General features: G+C 43.0%; 1 protein-coding gene across 1 annotated transcript in view; it reads left to right on the top strand.

Moving 5' to 3' along the window:
• pclob (piccolo presynaptic cytomatrix protein b) overlaps positions 1–20,441 on the top strand; it is a gene marked incomplete at both ends in the record, with an annotated part of 168,151 nt that overhangs the window by 14,874 nt on the left and 132,836 nt on the right. Inside the window, 3 exons of the mRNA XM_084335184.1 lie at positions 196–492; positions 864–1,871; positions 2,503–3,510. Of these exons, the coding sequence (XP_084191310.1) occupies positions 196–492; positions 864–1,871; positions 2,503–3,510 (2,313 nt within the window). The remainder of the gene's footprint in view (positions 1–195; positions 493–863; positions 1,872–2,502; positions 3,511–20,441) is intronic.

Below are 20,441 nucleotides of genomic sequence, written 5' to 3' on the forward strand. Positions count from 1 at the left end.
ATGTTTGGTTTTGGTTCCTCCATCTTCAGTTCTGCATCCACTTTGATAACATCAGCTGCTCAGGAGGAGTCCCATACTGGACCACCAGGTTCCCGCAAGATGTCTGCACCAGCCCTGGCGTATCGCAGGATGTCCACAACGGTAGATGTCTCTACAAAAAGTGCACCAGTTTCTCCAAAGTTACATCATCCAAAGGAGACCAAGTTACCAGCTACCCAGCAACCAGATCAGGAGAAGAAACTAGAACCACCCAAGGTTACAGAGGCCTCTCCATCAGGACAGTCTAAAGTGGACACAGCTCCATCGGAGCCTCCAAAGCCAGCAGCAGCAGACTCAAAAGCTGCTCCCAAAGCAGGCCAGTCCAACTGTCCGCTCTGCAAGGTGGAACTCAACATGGGCTCCAAGGATCCTCCCAACTACACCACCTGTACTGAATGCAAGAACACTGTCTGCAACCAATGTGGATTTAACCCTATGCCAAATGTGGATGAGGTACAGTAATCAAACTAGCCAGAACCCCACTTTCTGTAGAAGGAACAGTTAGAATGCATCAATTGTAATCATCACATTTGGTTAATATCATGGTTTAACCACTATATCCATGTGCATCCATAAGGTAGGAGTATTAGTTAGATACAGTAGACAAAATAATTTAAAACATTGTCACAGCATTGTGAAACGTGTTATTTCCCCAATAATTTGCCTTTTGACATTGAATATAATGAAATATATATTTGAACAAAACTGAACACTGTTTTCAGATTGTCACATAATTAAATAAATCTAGTATTAACAAAGTACATGGAGTTACTCACAAGTATTAACAAAGGACATGTTAATCTCCCACATTTGTCTGTGTTTAGGTGAACGAGTGGCTATGTCTCAACTGCCAGATGCAGAGAGCACTTGGAGCATCTGAACCTCCAGGCCCACCCATGATGAAACCTCCGTTATCCCCAGGCAAAGTATCAAATGTCCAGAAGGATGATGCCACTGCTGCTAAATCCCAGAAGCAAGAGGCCCCGGCACCAACTCCACTCCAGAAAGAGGTCCCTCCACCTGCCTCGCTGAAGAAGGAACCTGTGACCTCTGCTCCAGTCAAAGAGAAAGAAACCACTACACCTGCTACACCAAAGAAGCATGTTTCCCCAGCAACTGCCCCATTGCCTGACAAAACGGTTCAATCCACTATCAAGCAGGGTGTTGTTTCTCCTCCTTTGCAACCAGACCACGCCACACAGCCCTCTGGAGGGGCACTAAAGGCAGAACCTGGGAAACCACATCAACAACTTCCAAAAGCTGCGACCTCTCCGGCCAAGTCTGCACTGCCACCAGCTCAGCCTCCCAAACAGGAGTCAGGAGGCTTCTTTGGCTTTGGTGGTCCTAAAGCTCAGCCTGATTCCGCAAAGCCTGCGGAGTCAGTGACAGGAAAGATGTTTGGCTTCGGTTCCTCCATCTTCAGCTCTGCGTCCACTTTAATCGCATCGGAGTCTAAAACGACACCGCCGTCTCCTCGTAGGATGTCCATGACAGCGCATGTCTCTCCTAAAGGCACACCACCAGCCTCTCCTAAAATGCCCCCTGCAGCAAAGGGCACTGCTGCTCAGAAAGCAGAGGAGAAGAAACCAGAGCAACCCCACCAGGCCAAGGCTCCTCAACCAGTACAGGCAACAGTGGACAAAGCTCCACCAGAGCCTCCAAAGCCAGCAGCAGCAGCAGCAGCCTCCAAAGCAGGCCAGTCCACCTGTCCACTCTGTAAGGTGGATCTCAACATGGGCTCCAAGGATCCTCCCAACTACAACACCTGCACAGAATGCAAGAACACTGTCTGCAACCTTTGTGGATTTAACCCTATGACAAATGTAGCAGAAGTAAGTTAAGGCTTCCCTATACCATGGCCATTGTATTACCTTGTTAATGTTTTTGTAGAGTAGGGAAGGGAGGGGAGGAGAGTATTAATTCATTGAGAAACTATTTCTGCTTTTGAACATATTGTTTATGGATGAATAGAGGTCATTTTCACTTCTACCAAAATACAAGGTATTTCTGTACTATTTGATAATCAGATTGTATCTAACCAGTCAGATAAGCTTAGTGGCTAAAACATCAGAAGTTCCTCTTTAAACACATGGCTTGCTGAACTCATTTTCTCCAAAAGTATTGGCTATCCCTTCAGAAATAATAAAGGTGTAACCCTGAATGGCTAAGAACCATTTTAAATGGGCATAGCTACATGTAGACATATCAGGGTTTTATTGTCTGCAACATTTTATTATCAGATTAATGAATGGGCATAACAAATTAAGTCGTTGGTATTTTTCAAGTGAATATGCTTCATAATCTTTACACTGAAATGCATCTTGACATTTGTAATGGAAATTCAGCGCTGAGTTAACCATGTAGCTTCTCTTTCTTATTTTTCAATTATAGATAATACACAAGACAGATTATTGGAGGCTGGTTGCTGTTGTTTTAACATGGTGGATTTAAATTTGCTTTCAGGTGAAGGAGTGGCTGTGCCTGAATTGCCAGATGCAGAGAGCATTAGGACCATCTGGACCATCTGGACCTCCTGTCATAAAGCCTCAGCCCTCTCCTAGCAAAGTTACCACACCCACTGTTTCAGAACAGAAAGAGACACCAACACCTGTCCAACCCCAAAAGGAGCAGCCCATAGATTCAACAGCAATCAAAAAAGAGGTAATTCCAGCAGCACCAGTCAAAAAGGAGATGCCTATCACTGGGGCACCAATGCCAGCTGCAGCACAAAAGGAGGACAGGCCAGCAGTAGTGAAGGAAGACACAGGAAAAGCTCTGGACAAGCCAAGTCAAAAGCAGTCTGCTCAAACCCCAAAACCAGAACCCAAGCCAGCTCTTCCCAAGCAGGAACCTGGGAAACCCCAGCAACAACCCCCAAAAGCCGGGAGCTCTCCTGCCAAGTCTGTACTGCCACCAGCTCAGCCTCCCAAACAGGAGTCAGGAGGCTTCTTTGGCTTCGGTGGTCCTAAAACTCAGCCTGATGCCGCAAAGCCTGCGGAGTCAGTGTCAGGAAAGATGTTTGGCTTCGGTTCCTCCATCTTCAGCTCTGCATCCACCTTAATCACCTCAGCTGTTCAGGATGAGCCTAAAACGACACCACCATCTCCTCGTAGGATGTCCACAACAGCCCATGTGTCTCCTAAAGGCACACCACCAGCCTCTCCTAAAATGCCCCCTGCAGCAAAGGGCACTGCTGCTCAGAAAGCAGAGGAGAAGAAACCAGAGCAACCCCACCAGGCCAAGGATTCTCCATCAGTGGCGGCTAAAGTGGACAAAGCTCCATCAGAGCCTCCAAATCCAGCAGCAGCAGCTTCCAAAGCTGCTCCCAAAGCAGGCCAGTCCACCTGTCCACTCTGTAAGGTGGAACTCAACATGGGCTCCAAGGATCCTCCCAACTACACCACCTGTACTGAATGCAAGAACACCGTCTGCAACCTCTGTGGATTTAACCCTATGCCACATACTGCAGCAGTAAGTACAATCACTCTTGTCATTATGAATGTCTATCTTCCTGGCATAGCATGGGATCTATGATTTAATAGCACACCTTTAGAATGCATAACCTCTGTGTCAGGTTTTTGAAGTTAATGAGGATTATTGTGTATGAACTATAATGGATTTGCCATCGTCTGCCGCAGTAACATTCCTTGTTTCAAGAGAAACACACCCCTTCAGCCAACAATGTGGTTCAGTTTAAGGCCAGTAGTTGTATGTTTATCAGTTGAGGTCTTATACTGTAATAGCAGGCCATGGCTCCCTTATCCCTGCAGTTCACTATTCATACAGCTGCTTGAGAGGAATGGGGCAAGCAAGCGTGCCAGACAAACACTGTTGGTTAGGTGTGACTTACCAAAGTGATTGGTTTCTGTGTTGGCCTATCAGTCCTACATGCCAAAGAGGAGAAACTGTTGGCGCTTCCAGTCTATTATTCTCATAGGAAGGTAGAATTAAAGAATTAACGGATGACTATATGTTACGTCTCCGTTGTATTGATATGTTTTTGAATCAGAAGGATTGCAACATGTGAGACCATAATAGAAGCCACAGCTTCGTGCAATGTACATGTAGAAAGAGCTTGCCTGGAAAGCTGCCCATATTATGCATTAGAACAAAGGTTTAAGTGCCCTGGATCTATATGTACTCTTTATGAATAGTTGTCCTATTTTAAGCGGGCTTAAACTAAATAAAAACATACTCTAACATAGTGTGTGTCAAGACACACTTTTATCAGCAGCAACCGTGTCTGATTCTGTTGTGGATATCCTTCCAGTGGAGAGGCCTGAGTGAATGTGACATTACATAACTGCGCATGAGAGGGGCGCCTCGGCAGACCAGCAGCACTGAAACTGTATTAAAGTGATTGCGAGTTGTGCAACAGCATTAGCGAGATGGGATCTGCCGCCGTAGCAGACTGGGGACTCTCTAGCCCTCGTGAGAGATGGGAGAGGCCTGCGATATGCCAATAAGCAGAGGTGAACTGGATTAAGCCCAACACAACAAGGCACAGTACATTATAGCAGCACACGTTACCCCCTGGGCCCTCTGCCCTCCCCAGTGCATCAGTGGTTCCATGCAATTCAACAGACCCCCGATGGCTTGCAGCTGGATGTGCACGTGCTGGCTTTCCGTCCTACTCACAGGTGCCGGTTATTGTGAGGTGCAAGGCTAGATACCCTCAACTTGATTAAACTCCCATAGGTTAACTGAATTAGGAAAACAGTTCAACTGGTACACATGTTCACACTTAGAAGCCCCACACAATTGAGATGTTTTGTCAAGCCAAGCCATGTCCAGATTGACAGCACGTCGTTTTAGCTCTGTAACTTGTAAATGCCTTCAATCTTTATTTAATCTCGAAAGATCATTGAGAGCAGGCTCTCATTTACAATGACGTTGAGAGGTAATAATACAAAAACAATATAGAAACAGATAAGTCAATCAATTAACCTAATTAATTAAAAGTATTGAGTTTTAAAGTGCTTTGCAAAATATTCCACATGTCGGGGGCACAGAAGCTAAAATATTTTAGATGTATGAATGTATTGCACCACTGGAATACAGTTCCCTGTCCGGGTACAGATTTAATAATGCATAATTTTAGCCCTCAGTATAACTCACAGAACTGAAGGCTTTTGTATAAGGTCATCTGTTAACGCTAATGTTTGAATAATTAAGCTCTCTTTTCCAGATCTCCACAAGCACAACTCAAACACACGCTTTAATTGTGCGACCAGCTAGCATTAGATGCAATTCAAAGTTACAGTTGTATTATATAAGATAGACAATTGTATTGTGACTTGACAACCTATTAGAACTCTTCCTGTAAGCCATACCCTGCAATGTTGACTCTCTCTCTCTCTCTCTCTCTCTCTCTCTCTCTCTCTCTCTCTCTCTCTCTCTCTCTCTCTCTCTCTCTCTCTCTCTCTCTCGCTCTCTCTCGCTCTCTCTCGCTCTCTCTCTCTCTCTCTCTCTCTCTCTCTCTCCTCCCCCTATTCCTAGAAACAGATTCTAAGTAAGACTCAGCTCAACTGGCACATCGTTATGTTTAAATAATGCGGAAAGTGAAATAATGCTGGCTCTTAGTAATTGAGACTCCTCGCGTCTTTCACTGAGAAACAAATCAAGACCAGCCAGCCTAAGATCAGCCAGCCTAAGGGTCTGAATGGGGGGAGAGACAAACACATATGTTTTTGCCCCACTGTGTGTGACATGGCTTCACAGCCAGTCAGGATGAGGGTGAACTCTGATGACAGGCGTGACAGCAGGCACACTCATTGTTGTGCTAGACTGTGTTTTTCCTTCAGCTTCTCCCCCATCACAACGTCTTATTATAATCACATGGTATGACATGGTAGAAATGCCTGCCTCCTTTTCTTTTACAATTCTAAAAGTGATTGTTGCATCAGAGGGGAGGGAGAGATGGCCACTGAAGTGCCGGCAGCAAGACTGTCCATCAACCCCCCCATCCTCTCTCATTCCGCTCCAGCTGATGTTTCTGTCCATCAACCCCCCCACCCTCTCTCATTCTGCTCCAGCTGATCTTTCTGTCCATCAACCCCCCATCCTCTCTCATTCCGCTCCAGCTGATGTTTCTGTCCATCAACCCCCCCACCCTCTCTCATTCCGCTCCAGCTGATGTTTCTGTCCATCAACCCCCCCACCCTCTCTCATTCTGCTCCAGCTGATGTTTCTGTCCATCAACCCCCCCACCCTCTCTCATTCCGCTCCAGCTGATGTTTCTGTCCATCAACCCCCCCACCCTCTCTCATTCTGCTCCAGCTGATGTTTCTGTCCATCAACCCCCCCACCCTCTCTCATTCTGCTCCAGCTGATCTTTCTCTCCATCAACCCCCCCACCCTCTCTCGTTCTGCTCTGGCAGCTGATCTTTCTGTCCATCAACCCCCCCACCCTCTCTCATTCTGCTCCAGCTGATCTTTCTCTCCATCAACCCCCCCACCCTCTCTCGTTCTCCTCCAGCTGATGTTATCAAAAGCCTGGGAGTGAATGTTGTCTGTTATCTCTAGGGCACATGTATTCCCTGCTCCGCCCATCATGGATGACAGTTCCCGAGTGTTAAGATGCTAATACAACAACAATAATAATAATAATAATAATAATAATAATAATAATAATAATAATAATAATAATAATAATAATAATAATAATAATAATAATAATAATAATAATAATAATAATAATAATAATAATAATAATAATAATAATAATAATAATAATAATAATAATAATAATAATACGTAACTCATTTGTTTGTGCCATACTGACAAGTCAGCAGTATTCATAATTTGATTGAGACTTTTCACCCCACAGCTTGGCCCTAGAGCCCTTATCAGATAATAGTAAAGGGACCATGCCTGCCAATGCATTTGCCAAGTAAGCTGTATTGCTTACCCTCTAAATACCCTTGAAAACTGCCAAGGATCAAGGGGATTGTTCCTGGGCACACACAGGCCTAGCCCATCCCCAATGTTTGTTGACACGTAGCTCTACTGAACTGTTAATTAATTAGGACCCAACTTCCTCCATATACCCTGCCAGGGCTAGGCCTGTGTAAAACTCAGAGCTGTGCTCTACTGCGGGCCAGCAAGCTGCAGACTGTTGGCACGGCGATAAGGACATGAGACCCCCCTGGTGTGTCACTCAGAACACATAGCCTCTACCTGCTGCCACCTTCCCCTCTGGGCTACATGCTAGTTCATGGGCGCTAGCTGAGTTGATACATGCTACTGTAGCCCAATGCTCCTGATGCTGCTCTAGAACATGTTTGAAATACAGTTGATCTACATTTGACAGATTCAATTGGTCCAATATGTAAAGCAGGGTTCTCTCGGTTTGCTTTAAAACAGATTAGCCTGCCGTATCTGCTATTTTCAGGGCGGCTGATGGCTCATGTTTGGGAACATTATTTTTGAGAGCTGTGACAGTCATCCCTCAGGCTGCAACAATCCCTGAAAATTGATGCTGGTAGCTATTTTGATGGTTGGCTTGGCTGTCAGTACAACGATATTCCCCATGAGGTCTGGCCTCATTAATGCATATCCTAATGCCTCCTCTCCCAGCGCACACCCCCATCTCTCTTTCCAGCTCCCCCTCTCCCAGCGCACACCCCCATCTCTTGCTCCATCTCTTCAAAGGAAACGTTGTGGATGTGCCATTTGTCCGATTGGAGAGAATAGGGGGTGCAACCCATCTGTAGAATGCAGCACTCTGCTTATTACAGATTAGTGGGTCAACATTCTCTATTATCAGAGGGCCTGATTTATGAGGGGCAGTGCTCTGTGGGGGCTGCTGAAAGCCAAGTAAATTAGCTGGCTACAGCTGTTGCCAAAGGCGTCTGCCAGGAAATCAATAAGGAACTTACCAGCTCCAGAATCAACAAGAAAAGGAGCGAGCTGACGGGCCATGAAATACCAGCTTCAAATTTATATGAAATGTAAATCTTGAGTTTGCTGGATGCCTAGTTACAGGTGCGTTTACTGCATGGCACAAGGCCTGTACTACTAATGCAATACGATGTTGTTGTATTTCCGTATCGGTGTGGAAATGTAAAAGGGAAGGGTGCATTACGGTAACAACAGTTCACATTTAGATTTAAAGTCAATCCTTGTCGATCAGCAGACCTGTATCATGTGACATCCGTGCCAGTGGTTGAACATGATTGATTCCAACCGTTGTTTATCCACCGATGCTCTGTAGATCGTCACATAGTACACTGAAAAAGGCTAAATGTTGTCGTTTTAGGGTGATTCATGGCCTGACTTAGTTTGGGACTTTTCCCAGCCCGTTGTTTGTTTGTAATATATTGAGTTGTGTCTCTGCACTGTGTATAAAATGAATTGAGGGGATTTATTGCCAAGCTCAGCAGAGAGAGTGTGACGCTGGCGTTGCCTGTGTGTCAGCAAGCAGCTCCTCCCCACTGTTGTCATTGTGAAGGTCTGGTAATCCAGCTCAGAGGCTAATCACGGTGAACAGAGACTCCCTCTGGTATCTGCTTGGGGCTCCTGCTCTACTCCTTCTCATAAAACTGATTTAATTAGAAGAGGGGATGATTGCAACTTTCCAGACCTCAGGGTCCTGCTGCAGGGGGGGGGGGGGGGGGCTATGCCCATAACATGCATGTTATTCCTGTGGTTTAACCTTTTCACTACCACACTACAGAAGGTTAAGCTTTCACAACCGTCTGTATTGTGGTAGTGAAAGAAGGGTTAACCTTCTGTAGTGTGGTTGTGAAAGGGTTAACCCTTTTCTGTGTGGCAGTGAAAGGGCTAAGACAGTACAAAGTTTCACTGACCACAAACAACTCTCACCCAAATCCCAAAACTAGAGTGCTAAAACTCAAAATGGTGATGTCCAATGGAGTGGGAGAGATGGTAAAGGTGACACTGAGAACCCTGTGGAATGTTCTGAATAATGCAGACCCATCTTCTGTTTCAGAACTGAAACAATAGAATAATAGTTAATTTGGATATAAATGATAAAACAAAGATGATGTGGGTCCACAAAATCAGTCTCCCATGCATTGTCAATGGAGCAGCTCCAGACTGTATACTTGATGACATCACAAGTTTGATTCTAGCTTATGTTCACAAATATTTATTGAACATTCCATGGCCATGGAAATAACATATAGGAATTCTTGATTTGGGCATTGTGCCACTTAAGTACCTGTGGGGCTATAGGAGCATCTTAGTACATGTGGGGTAGAGATGAGGCTATAGGATAATCTTAGTACCATGTAGAGTAATAATAATAATTATAATACATCTATCTTATATAGCGCTTTTCCAGGTGCTCAAAGACGCTTTACATGGGTAGGAGAGACAAAACTATGGCAAAACAAAAAACAGAACAAAAACAGAACAAAAATAATACATGACAAAATAAAATAAAACTGACAGAATTAGAGGTCAAAAGCAAGATTGAAAAGGTGAGTTTTGAGGGCTGATTTAAAAGATGTCAGGGTGTTTGCATCACGGATATGGCTGGGGAGGGCATTCCAGAGGGAGGGGGCAGCAGCAGCAAAGGCCCTGTCGCCCCAGGTCCGGAGCTTGGTCGTGGGAGGTGTTAGGAGGTTGGCATCTGCAGACCTAAGGCGACGGGTGGGCATGTGACGGTGGAGGAGGTCGGACAGGTAGGGAGGGGCAAGGTTGTTGAGGGCTTTAAATGTGATGAGTAGTATTTTAAAATGTATCCTGTATTTGTATTTGATTGGAAGCCAGTGGAAGCCAGAGTAGACACATAGAGGCTATATGAGAATGTTAGTACCTGTCAGGTAGACACATAGGCTATAGGAGAATCGTAGTACCTGTCAGGTAGACACATAGGCTATAGGAGAATGAGGTGGGCTTGGTGGAATCTTATCTTAATGTAAAATTCAGAGAGAGAGAGATCCATACACATATGCTGTGTCATACTAAGTTATCTTCCTTGAGTAAACACACATACAGTACAGTATGACTCTTGTTACCCGTTTTGTTTTAGTTTTTGTTTACAATATAAATATATGGTATACACACATTTTCTTAAATTTTACAGTGTTTAGAAACATTCTCAACCATACCACGCTTTTAAAGCCACACAATTCAGCAAATACAATTAAAAACCCTTATTTACCATATTATTTGAGTCATTGTATTGAGTCCTTGTATCTATCAACTCGAGTCAATCAAATCGAGAATGAACATTCTTTGTTGGGGGTTGGTCTAGCCTTTTGTTTACATTTAGATTACATATTACGCCTTTGATGGTAGGGTAATAAAGATAAATAAGATGATGATTGGTTGATGGACTAACACATGGCTGGGAGGTACAGTATATCAAAATTGAATTTGGAAATAGTAGTATATAAGTTAATCAAAATAATTGTCCTTGCAGCACTATCAACCCTTCTGTGGTGTTCACGTTTTTGTTACTCACCCAATGTTCGCAGGTCTGGTGGACCCACAACATCATTGGGATTATAAAACAATAAAGTCACAACAATTCATGTAAAAATACGACATTCCCCTGCTAGATCACATTTATCAATAGAAGTCCTATTTGTTTTTTTGTGATCAAATATGTGATAAAAAATTATTATCCATTATAGTCAAGACATTAATGGAATAAATCATGTAAATCTTGAAAAATATAAATGAAACAAGGTGGAGGCAGACAGTGAAGGTAAACAGTGAACCTTTTTGTTGAATTTTTACCATATTTACTTGTTTTCACCTACAATTCTAGTGGACCCAAACACCACATATGTAATATAAATGTGTAGGGGGGTGCCCAGTGTGCGCTCAATGAAATTGTGTTATTTTATATGTTCTTCGCATAAAATGAGACAGGCAAGGCCAATGAGTCTCAGGTTAAAACAATTATCATGTAATTTCTCTTTTAGTAAACATTGAAAACGGGTCCCAAAGACCTGAACACCACACAAGGGTGAAAATAAAAGAAACAATTTTGAGTGAAATGACACCATGACAATTATATAACAAGATAAAAAAGATATATAAAAAAACACTGTAATTTGTTAAATAAACTGTAACATTGTAATTTGTACTGGAAAAATAAATACCATCAAAAAACTAAGAAAAATATTGTGATCTGATATAATTAGCTATATCACCCAGCCCAACTACTGTAAGAGCACATAATAACTTAATACGGTGTTAACATTTTGTCCAAATGTATGTGTGGTCTTCATTTGCATGCTCCTCTAATCTAGCTGTCCGTCCTTCTGTTTTTCATTTGGATTATCAACGTCAATTAGCTAGACGCTGGACTTGGGCTGGTGCCAGGGTTAGCACCTGGAGAGAGGTATGAGAGGCAGGGCCATGTTTAGACAGATGGAGACAGGGAAGAGACTGGGTACTATACTGGGGAACACAGAGCTAGGGCATCAGTCATCTGTGAATTGTTCTATTTTCATCTTTCACCCCACACTCCTACGCAGAGCTGTCTCTACGCCTGTACGTCACAGCCTGCTAAACAGCTCTGCCCAAGCTGAGTCAACATTTGTACCAAATTGAGACATCCGCCACCAAAATAGTTTGAAAGAAAATGAGGCTATAACATTGAATTGGGTGCATACAGAGTAGGGGTGGACGGTATAAACGGTATACGGTATAAACGGTATGAATTTGCGCTACGGTATGGATTTTGACTATAGGCCTACCTTGTAACCGGTAGAGCAGCTCTAAAATAGCAATGACGTCATGTGCGCAACAATTTCACTCGCATTTGCCCCTAAAAATAGATAGAATTAGTCATAGATAATAAATATGTGCGAACTGGAAAAAGTTATTTAGGAGCACAGAGGCTTCACGCAGTGGCCGTGTCAACGCGCAATTGTCATTTCATAATAGACACAGAGCAGAGCGGACCTTCAATTCTAGAAGCAAACTAGCTCTTTCGCCCTGCGTTTGAAGGCTGTGTGACAACTTCTCTTGCGAGTCGCGCAGTTTCTATGTGTAATGTAAACTCTGCGACGGATCCAATGGTCTAACATGCTTTGCATCCTCGCCATTTTGGAATGCCCACGTCACGCTAAAATCTTATGTAATGTTAACTGTTGATCTAGCCTCAGCAAGTTAGCTCCACTCCTAGCAGCCTGTCGATGTACTAGCCTCAGCAAGTTAACGTTAGCTCCACTCTAGCAGCCTGTCGATGTACTAGCCTCAGCAAGTTAACGTTAGCTCCACTCTAGCAGCCTGTCGATGTACTAGCCTCAGCAAGTTAACGTTAGCTCCACTCAGGGAACAAACTTAACTTTTTGACTTACCAGCCATTTGGCTGGTAGATTTTTAAAACTACCAGCCGGGCAGATTTTTTACTAGCCAAAAATTATAAATAGCTTTTTAGTATATCGCCATGTGTTATTATTACATATAATACCCTCATATGCTATTTTCAATTAATATCATAAACAACATAAGGAATATTAGCATAATTTTGAGTGGACTGAAGGAATGAGTCAGCGTTAATAGTTTTAAATGCAAATAATTTATTGAAACATAGAAGTGGGGTCGGGACACACACACACACTGTGTTTCAACTCACCACCCCCGCATCATATTGTAGTCTGTCTTCAAACTTCCACTCCTCTCAATTTTTTTATATTTGAATATCAACATTATCTGTCCATCCTCAGTAATCCTCAGTTTACTATAATATACTCCTGTCCTGAGTCCTGACTAGTGATTCCGTCGTCTTTCCAAACGCACGCACACACACAGGGAAGGGGAGAGTGCCCCCCCCCCCCATTTCCCTTTCCTCAGTGCTGTTTATGGCTCTGTCTCGTCTGATCATCAGGATTAGCTTGTTAGCTGACGTTAACGTTGTAGTGATTGGTACATAAACGTTCATTTCGGGCGATGTGGGCATAAAGGAATGGCGACGGTGCAAAGCATGTAGCTGCATTGGACTCGTTGTGAGAAGAAAAAAAACATCACAGACTTATTTCGCGTCTGTAGGCGCACTGCTGTGTTAACGCTGCTCTGTTTACAACGCTGCTCTGTTTTCAAGAAACAACACTGAGTGGGCAGATATCATATGACTCGCGGAGTTGCTAAGGGTTTTTCAAAATAAGAGTATCATATGAACCTGAACGTTGCTAGCTGCCGGAGCCCAGATATTATGACTGGAGCTGCGCTTGGGGCGGCAATGAGACCCGCACAGGATTTTCAAAATAAGAGTATCGATATGAACTACACCCGCCATCTGGCGGGCAGATTATTATTGTTAGACGCCAGACGGTAAATCTACACGCATTTGGCGATGGGCGCCCAGTTATTTTGTTCCCTGGCTCCACTCTAGCAGCCTGTCGATGTACTAGCCTCAGCAAGTTAACGTTAGCTCCACTCTAGCAGCCTGTCGATGTACTAGCCTCAGCAAGTTAACGTTAGCTCCAAATGGTAAATGGTAAATGGCTGCTTTTTTATATAGCGCTTTTATCCAAAGCGCTTTACAATTTGTTACTCACATATTACCCATTCATTCACACACCGACGGAGGAGGCAACCATGCAAGGTGCCAACCTGCTCATCGGGAGCAATTAGGGGTTAAGTGTCTTGCTCAAGGACACATCGACACGCTGCCCGGGAGGAGCGGGAATCGAACCGGGAACCTCCGGATTGCCAGACGACTGATCTACCTCCTGAGCCACTGTCGCTCCACTCTAGCAGCCTGTCGATGTACTAGCCTCAGCAAGTTAACGTTAGCTCCACTCTAGCAGCCCCCTCCCTCTCTCTCTCACTCTGTCTCCCCCATCCCTCTCTCTTTCTCTCTCTCTCTCTCTCTCTGCTAACAATCCTGATTCGATTCTTGAACCTATTTCATTAAAAAGGAAGATATTGATGGACATTAGCTATAGTATAGCTCAACAGCTGTAACAGAATAATTTTATTATTTTTGATTATTTACATTTGAAGTTAACAACGACAAAAAAGCCAGCGGTGGACCAACATAACAAACGCTGTCGCTGTTTACTTGTGTAATGACATGGTTCCTTTTCAAACTGTCGATCGAAAGGGCTTTAAAGACATGGTCAAAGCACTCAATCCAAGATACGCGTTACCTGCCCGCTGACACTTGAGAAAAGGTTTTGCATTTTTCTATTGCAGTTTTGCACAATAAATGTTCTTAATAAAATACCTCTGTACTATGTGAAATATGTCCTAGTAATACAAGAGTACAGTAATAGCTGCCATACCAGTGTTTTACCCCTTCAGAAGCATTTATATAGACATTTTAAGAAAAGTTAATATACAGTGATATATACCGTTACCGTCTATGCTTCAAATTATACCGTGATATACATTTTAGACCATACTGTCCAGCCCTAATACAGAGTATAACTAATAACCAAAAATTCAGCTTGTCTGAACATTCATGAGTTATGCAGTGACAGGGCTGGACTGGGACCAAAAATCTGCCCTGGCATTTTTGGCCCAGATCGGCCCACCATAATCGGTCGGACACCACTCACCAGTACACCATCCTTGCGGTCCCCTTAAATATGCGTACCTACTGTACTATTCCCCCAAACCACTACAAAGCTGGGTAGTAAGTGCCATGGACAAGTGTACCAGTGCAAGTGGACCAGTGTACTCACTCACTCTTGGCTGAATCTTGTTTTGGGTGGTGATGTAAAACACCTGCATCATAGCAGGCTCAGGACGGGCAAAGTAGTCTACAGCCTGTTCATCCCTGTCTCTCTCCTCCACAACCTGGCTTGACTAGACATAAGGAGAGAGAGATGATTACAATTAACTGGTACATTCAGGTCCAGAATTGTTGGAATTCCCTGACAAAGATGTGCAAAAAGCTGTACAATTTAAACACCATACTGGTAATGAGCAAATAGTTGTTTATTCAATGAATGCATGGAGCTGTTCCATCTTATTTCATTTGATACTAACTACTCAGTTCATACAGATTTCAAATATCAATGATGAATATTGCATAAGGTTTACACAGTTAATAGATCACCTTTTTCTTTTATATTCATGTTCAGAGAGGAGTAATAGTTAGATCTTTGTATGTGATTTACATGGCAATTAAATCAATGGTGTGCTTGTTTGTTTAAGGAGTTTGACCTACAGTTAATGTGCCTACCACGTGAAGGTGCATGCTCAATGGACAGCACAAAAACTATTTGTGTAGGTGGAGACTAGAGCTACCACAGATAGTAAGTTATAAGAGTAAGTAATCCATACCATATATATCCTAATAGTTACCTTATTACTTGGCTGAAAATAAACTTTGCTGCCTGTTGTGAATGTGTTTTTCCCTGTAGGCTAATACATAAGTAGGCATACATTTTTGCAGTTGAGCAAAAATTAGCAGTTGAGTAGGCTATATGTGCTGTGTTTTTATGTCTTCCATCGAGGACCACCTTGGAAATAAGTGTTTTAATGAATGCTTTTAGGTGATATCCTAAAATAAGGAATACAAATTGGTCAAGATCATTTGTTTTTATGTTTTAATTTCCAAATAAATCTAATCAAATCAAAAAAGCAGTTTTTGCAGTTGAGCTACAGGTGTTGCATATTATACAGCCTTTTCATGCATCTTTATAAAGGGAACCCTTATCCTAATGATTTTAAAAATAATATTATGATGATACGATATGGACCTAGTAGTTGGGTCATCTGTGGCACTTCGTTTCTCAATGGATTTGTCATCTAGGAGGGTTAATACACTAATTTAGACCGAAATCCAAAATGGCTGCCGTGGAAATTAACTTTTTAATGGTTTGACCTACAATGATGCACAATACATGGTACCAGCCCCCTCTCAGTCATGTACCAGCCAGCCCCTCTATATGAATTGAAAATGGGGGACCCTGATGGAAACAAGACAAACGTCTTTCTCAGGTCTGCATCCCCTTAACAATTGTATTGAGCCGTACTGTATTGTACCCATTCTGCAATCTGTTAAATAAAGTTTTCATTCATTCATTCATTCATTCATTCATTCATTCATTCATTCATTCATTCATTCATTCATTCATTCATTCATTCATTCATTCATTCACCCCTCTCAGTCATGTACCAGCCAGCCCCTTCTCAGTCATGTACCAGCCACCTCTCAGTCATGTATACCAGCCCCCTCTCAGTCCTGTATACCAGCCCCCTCCCAGTCATGCACCAGCCCCATCTCAGTCGTGTACCAGCCTCCTCTCAGTCATGTATACCAGCCCCCTCGCAGTCCTGTATACCAGCCCCCTCTCAGTCATGTACCAGCCCCCTCTCAGTCATGTACCACAGCCCCATCTCAGTCATGTACCACAGCCCCCTCTCAGTCGTGTACCACAGCCCCATCTCAGTCATGTACCACAGCCCCATCTCAGTCATGTACCAGCCCCCTCTCAGTCCTGTATACCAGCCCCCTCTCAGTCATGTACCAGCCCCCTTTCAGTCATGTACCACAGCCCCATCTCAGTCATGTACCACAGCCCCCTCTCAGTCATGTACCACAGCCTTATCTCAGTCATGTACCACAGCCCCATCTCAGTCATGTATGAATGAATGAATGAACACTTTATTTAACAGATTGCAGAATGGGTACAATACAGTACGGCTCAATACACACAATTGTTAAGGGGATGCAGACCAGAGAAAGACGTTTGTCTTGTTTACATCAGGGTCCCCCATTTTCAATTCATATAGACATTTATGACATACTCAACATACATGACATTTATGGCATAGGGACATACAGGTATTTAGTACTGTTACATTTGTGACATATACCATATTCAAATATACAGTACTGTTACCCATAGATCCTGACAGAGTATATACATATGATGGGGAGGGGACTGTACATTAGGAGGGGGTGGGTAGGTGGGAGAGAACTATACATACGGTGGGGAGGAGACTGTACATTTGGAGGGGGTGGGTTTTAAAGCCACACACTTCAGCAAATACAATTAAAAACCCTTATTTACCATATTATTTGAGTCATTGTATTGAGTCCTTGTATCTATCAACTCGAGTCAATCAAATCGAGAATGAACATTCTTTGTTGGGGGTTGGTCTAGCCTTTTGTTTACATTTAGATTACATATTACACCTTTGATGGTAGGGTAATAAAGATAAATAAGATGATGATTGGTTGATGGACTAACACATGGCTGGGAGATACAGTATATCAAATTTGAATTTGGAAATAGTAGTATATAAGTTAATCAAAACAATTGTCCTTGCAGGACCCATAGATCCTGACAGAGTATATACATATGATGGGGAGGGGACTGTACATTAGGAGGGGGTGGGTAGGTGGGAGAGAACTATACATACGGTGGGGAGGAGACTGTACATTTGGAGGGGGTGGGTGGGTGGGAGAGAAATATACATACGGCGGGGAGATAATATATACATGCGGTGGGGAGGAGACTGTCTATTAGGAGGGGGTGGGGGGTTTGGACATTTACCGTGGCCAGTTTCGAATTGCAGCCTCCCGTAGGTGCTCTTTAAGAGCGGTTTTGAATGTGGGTAGGGATTCACATTATTTTACAGCTTTGGGTAGGGCGTTCCACATTGATGTGGCATAATTGTGAAACGTGTTTAGTCCCTTGTTTGAGCCGAATCTGGGTTTAACATGATTTGTTGAGCTTCCTCTGGTGTTGTGGTCATGGTATTCACTGACCTTTGGGATGTATTTTGACATGTACATGGGTACCTTAGTCGTATAGTGTATCTTGTAGACCAGGCCCATTGCAAGTTGCTGTACTCTGTCGTCTACTCTAAGCCATCCTAGGTTGTCAAAGTGGGCAGGGGTGAGGTGGGTTCTAGGGGTAAGGTCAAGTAGAAGTCTGACCAGTTTGTTTTGTGATGTTTGTAATCTTGTTTTTAGCGCCTTTGAGGTGCTTTGTTACCATGAGGTGCAAGCATAGTCGTAGTACCCTTGAATGAGTGCTCCTGCCAGAGTCTTCAGGGTATTCTTGTTTACCAGAGAGGAGATCCGGTACAAGAATCTAGTTCGTTGGTTGACTTTTTTTATTACATTGGATGCCATTTTGTCACCAGCCCCCTCTCAGTCCTGTATACCAGCCCCCTCTCAGTCATGTACCAGCCCCCTTTCAGTCATGTACCACAGCCCCATCTCAGTCATGTACCACAGCCTTATCTCAGTCATGTACCACAGCCCCATCTCAGTCATGTACCAGCCCCCTCTCAGTCCTGTATACCAGCCCCCTCTCAGTCATGTACCACAGCCTTATCTCAGTCATGTACCACAGCCCCATCTCAGTCATGTACCAGCCCCCCTCTCAGCCATGTATCTGCACGACTGGCGGGGGGGTGCTTAGTAAGAGATGTGATTGGGCCAGCCCAGTGTCAGTCAGTACCAATGGGCCGCTGTCCCAGCCTAGTAGTGGGCCGGTCGTTGACCAAACTTTAAAAAAAACTATACATTTTATTTTGAATAAATAATATATTTTTTTTTATCAAATCATAACGGCCCAAAGATGCATCGGCATACCGGGCAAATGCCCGATATGACAGATGGCCAGTCCAGGCCTGTGCAGTGATGTAGTTATCTGAAAAGTAAATAGACTATTAGTATATTTTTTGGGGTAAGGAAGCATGTATGGCTGCGTTTGTCGCCGTTTCCAATAAACAAGGTTGTGCAGATGCATGAAATCATTAAAGGAAGTAAAGGAAGTAAAGGAAGCAGGTTAGTTGACTTCCTCTTTGGGCAGAGATGTTTGACAGTGGAACGTCGTCCAGCTCTCTGCCTAGGAGAATGCCTTCACCCTCAGGACCCTGTGACTGTTCAATCTGCCCTGTTCAAAAGGGGCAGACGTTGGATATTGTGGGAAGGAGAGGGGGGGTTTAATGAGTTATGCAAATGAGGGTTTGATACGCTTACAGCTCAAAAGCAAACTGAGGACACTGGATCAGTTGTGTGATTAGTGTCGGTGGCAAGAAGTGAGAAAGCTTTCACACTGATCTTACTGTTGTTAGTTGTTTGTGGATACAGTGAATGCAATTTATTGGGGTTATGATGATAAACGACACAATGAGGCGGTGTGCAAGTAACGGTAATGGTTATTTATTTACATGGGAGTGCTTTTCAGGGGGGAAAGGGAAGAAAATATTAGATTTCACATTCAATTACACCGCCTCTGTTATGCAAATTATATTAGTATTTTAGATTTAGTTTTCTTAATTAATATTCTCAAAACTAAATCCAATTATTAATGCATGTTCAATAAACAAGTAATATTCTAACATATTTTTTCATTAAAAAAGGACATTATGTCTCTTTATTTTCTCTTCGTATGGCATCGGTATGTGTGCTGCCTTTGATGAGGACATTGTGAGGTGATCAGAGGAGCAGGAAGCGTTGACATTTTGTATTACCAATTAGGCTAATCGCCTGATTGGCCCCACCGGTGACATGGTTTTGCTGATTTGCATGCGACGGGAGCAGTTTTCTTGTTAGCAGTGATTACATCCTGTAAGCATGACAGAGAGAGGAGGGGGGGGGGGGTGTCATTCACTGATGTTTAAGACTATTATACAGTATATATATTTTAGAATATTAGAACTGACATTTCAATATTTTAGACATTTTACAGGATTTTGGTCTACATATCCTTGAGAGAGTAACTGTGATTGGTAATTGGACTTCCTGACACTGACAGCTGGTGTGACTGCTATATAATTTAAACTGCAGTTTTGATATACAGTAGCCTACACAAGCATGCTCGTAGACACAGACGATTATGCTGTACCATGATTCAAGACATGATAGCAAGGCTGACAGGGAGCAGTAATTGACCATCAGAAATATGGAGCTTATATTTGTACTCTCATAGCTTCATGCTACTCTGACTCACTTTATTTTTTATTTCAGGCTTTTAACAGACGCTGAATTAGTTGCAAAGGCTTTCTTAAACTAATTTACCCACGCTTGGTCACATTTGTCAACACAACAGCATGACAGTCAATTACCTTCGCAACATGTTGTGTTTGTACTGAAATACCCATTCTAAAATCGTACACCCGACAAATACCAAACTAACACTGAAACAAATAAAAACTAAACTAAAACTAAAAATGTTTAAACAATAAGAACATTTTACTGAAACAAGCAAACCCACTCTGGAAAGTAACTAAACTAAACTGAATTAAAAACGAAAATGTAAAACAAAAAATAAAATAAAAAACGTATTTAATTATTATTATTTTTTTTTTTATACATATTTTCAGCCCTTCCCTTTAGCCTTTTCTTCTGTTTAGAAGGGGTTCTCAGAGCCGGTTTGTGCCAGTGTAGATATTTACAGTAAGACTTGTCTCTGGGAACAGACATGGAATCCCCAGCACAGCTGGATGGAGAGAGTGGTCTCTAAGCTGATATGAGAGAGGGTAGGTTACATCACTTA

This window comes from Notolepis coatsorum, assembly GCF_963971535.1.
Source record: "Notolepis coatsorum genome assembly, chromosome: 18".
Classification (NCBI taxonomy): Eukaryota; Metazoa; Chordata; class Actinopteri; order Aulopiformes; family Paralepididae; genus Notolepis; species Notolepis coatsorum.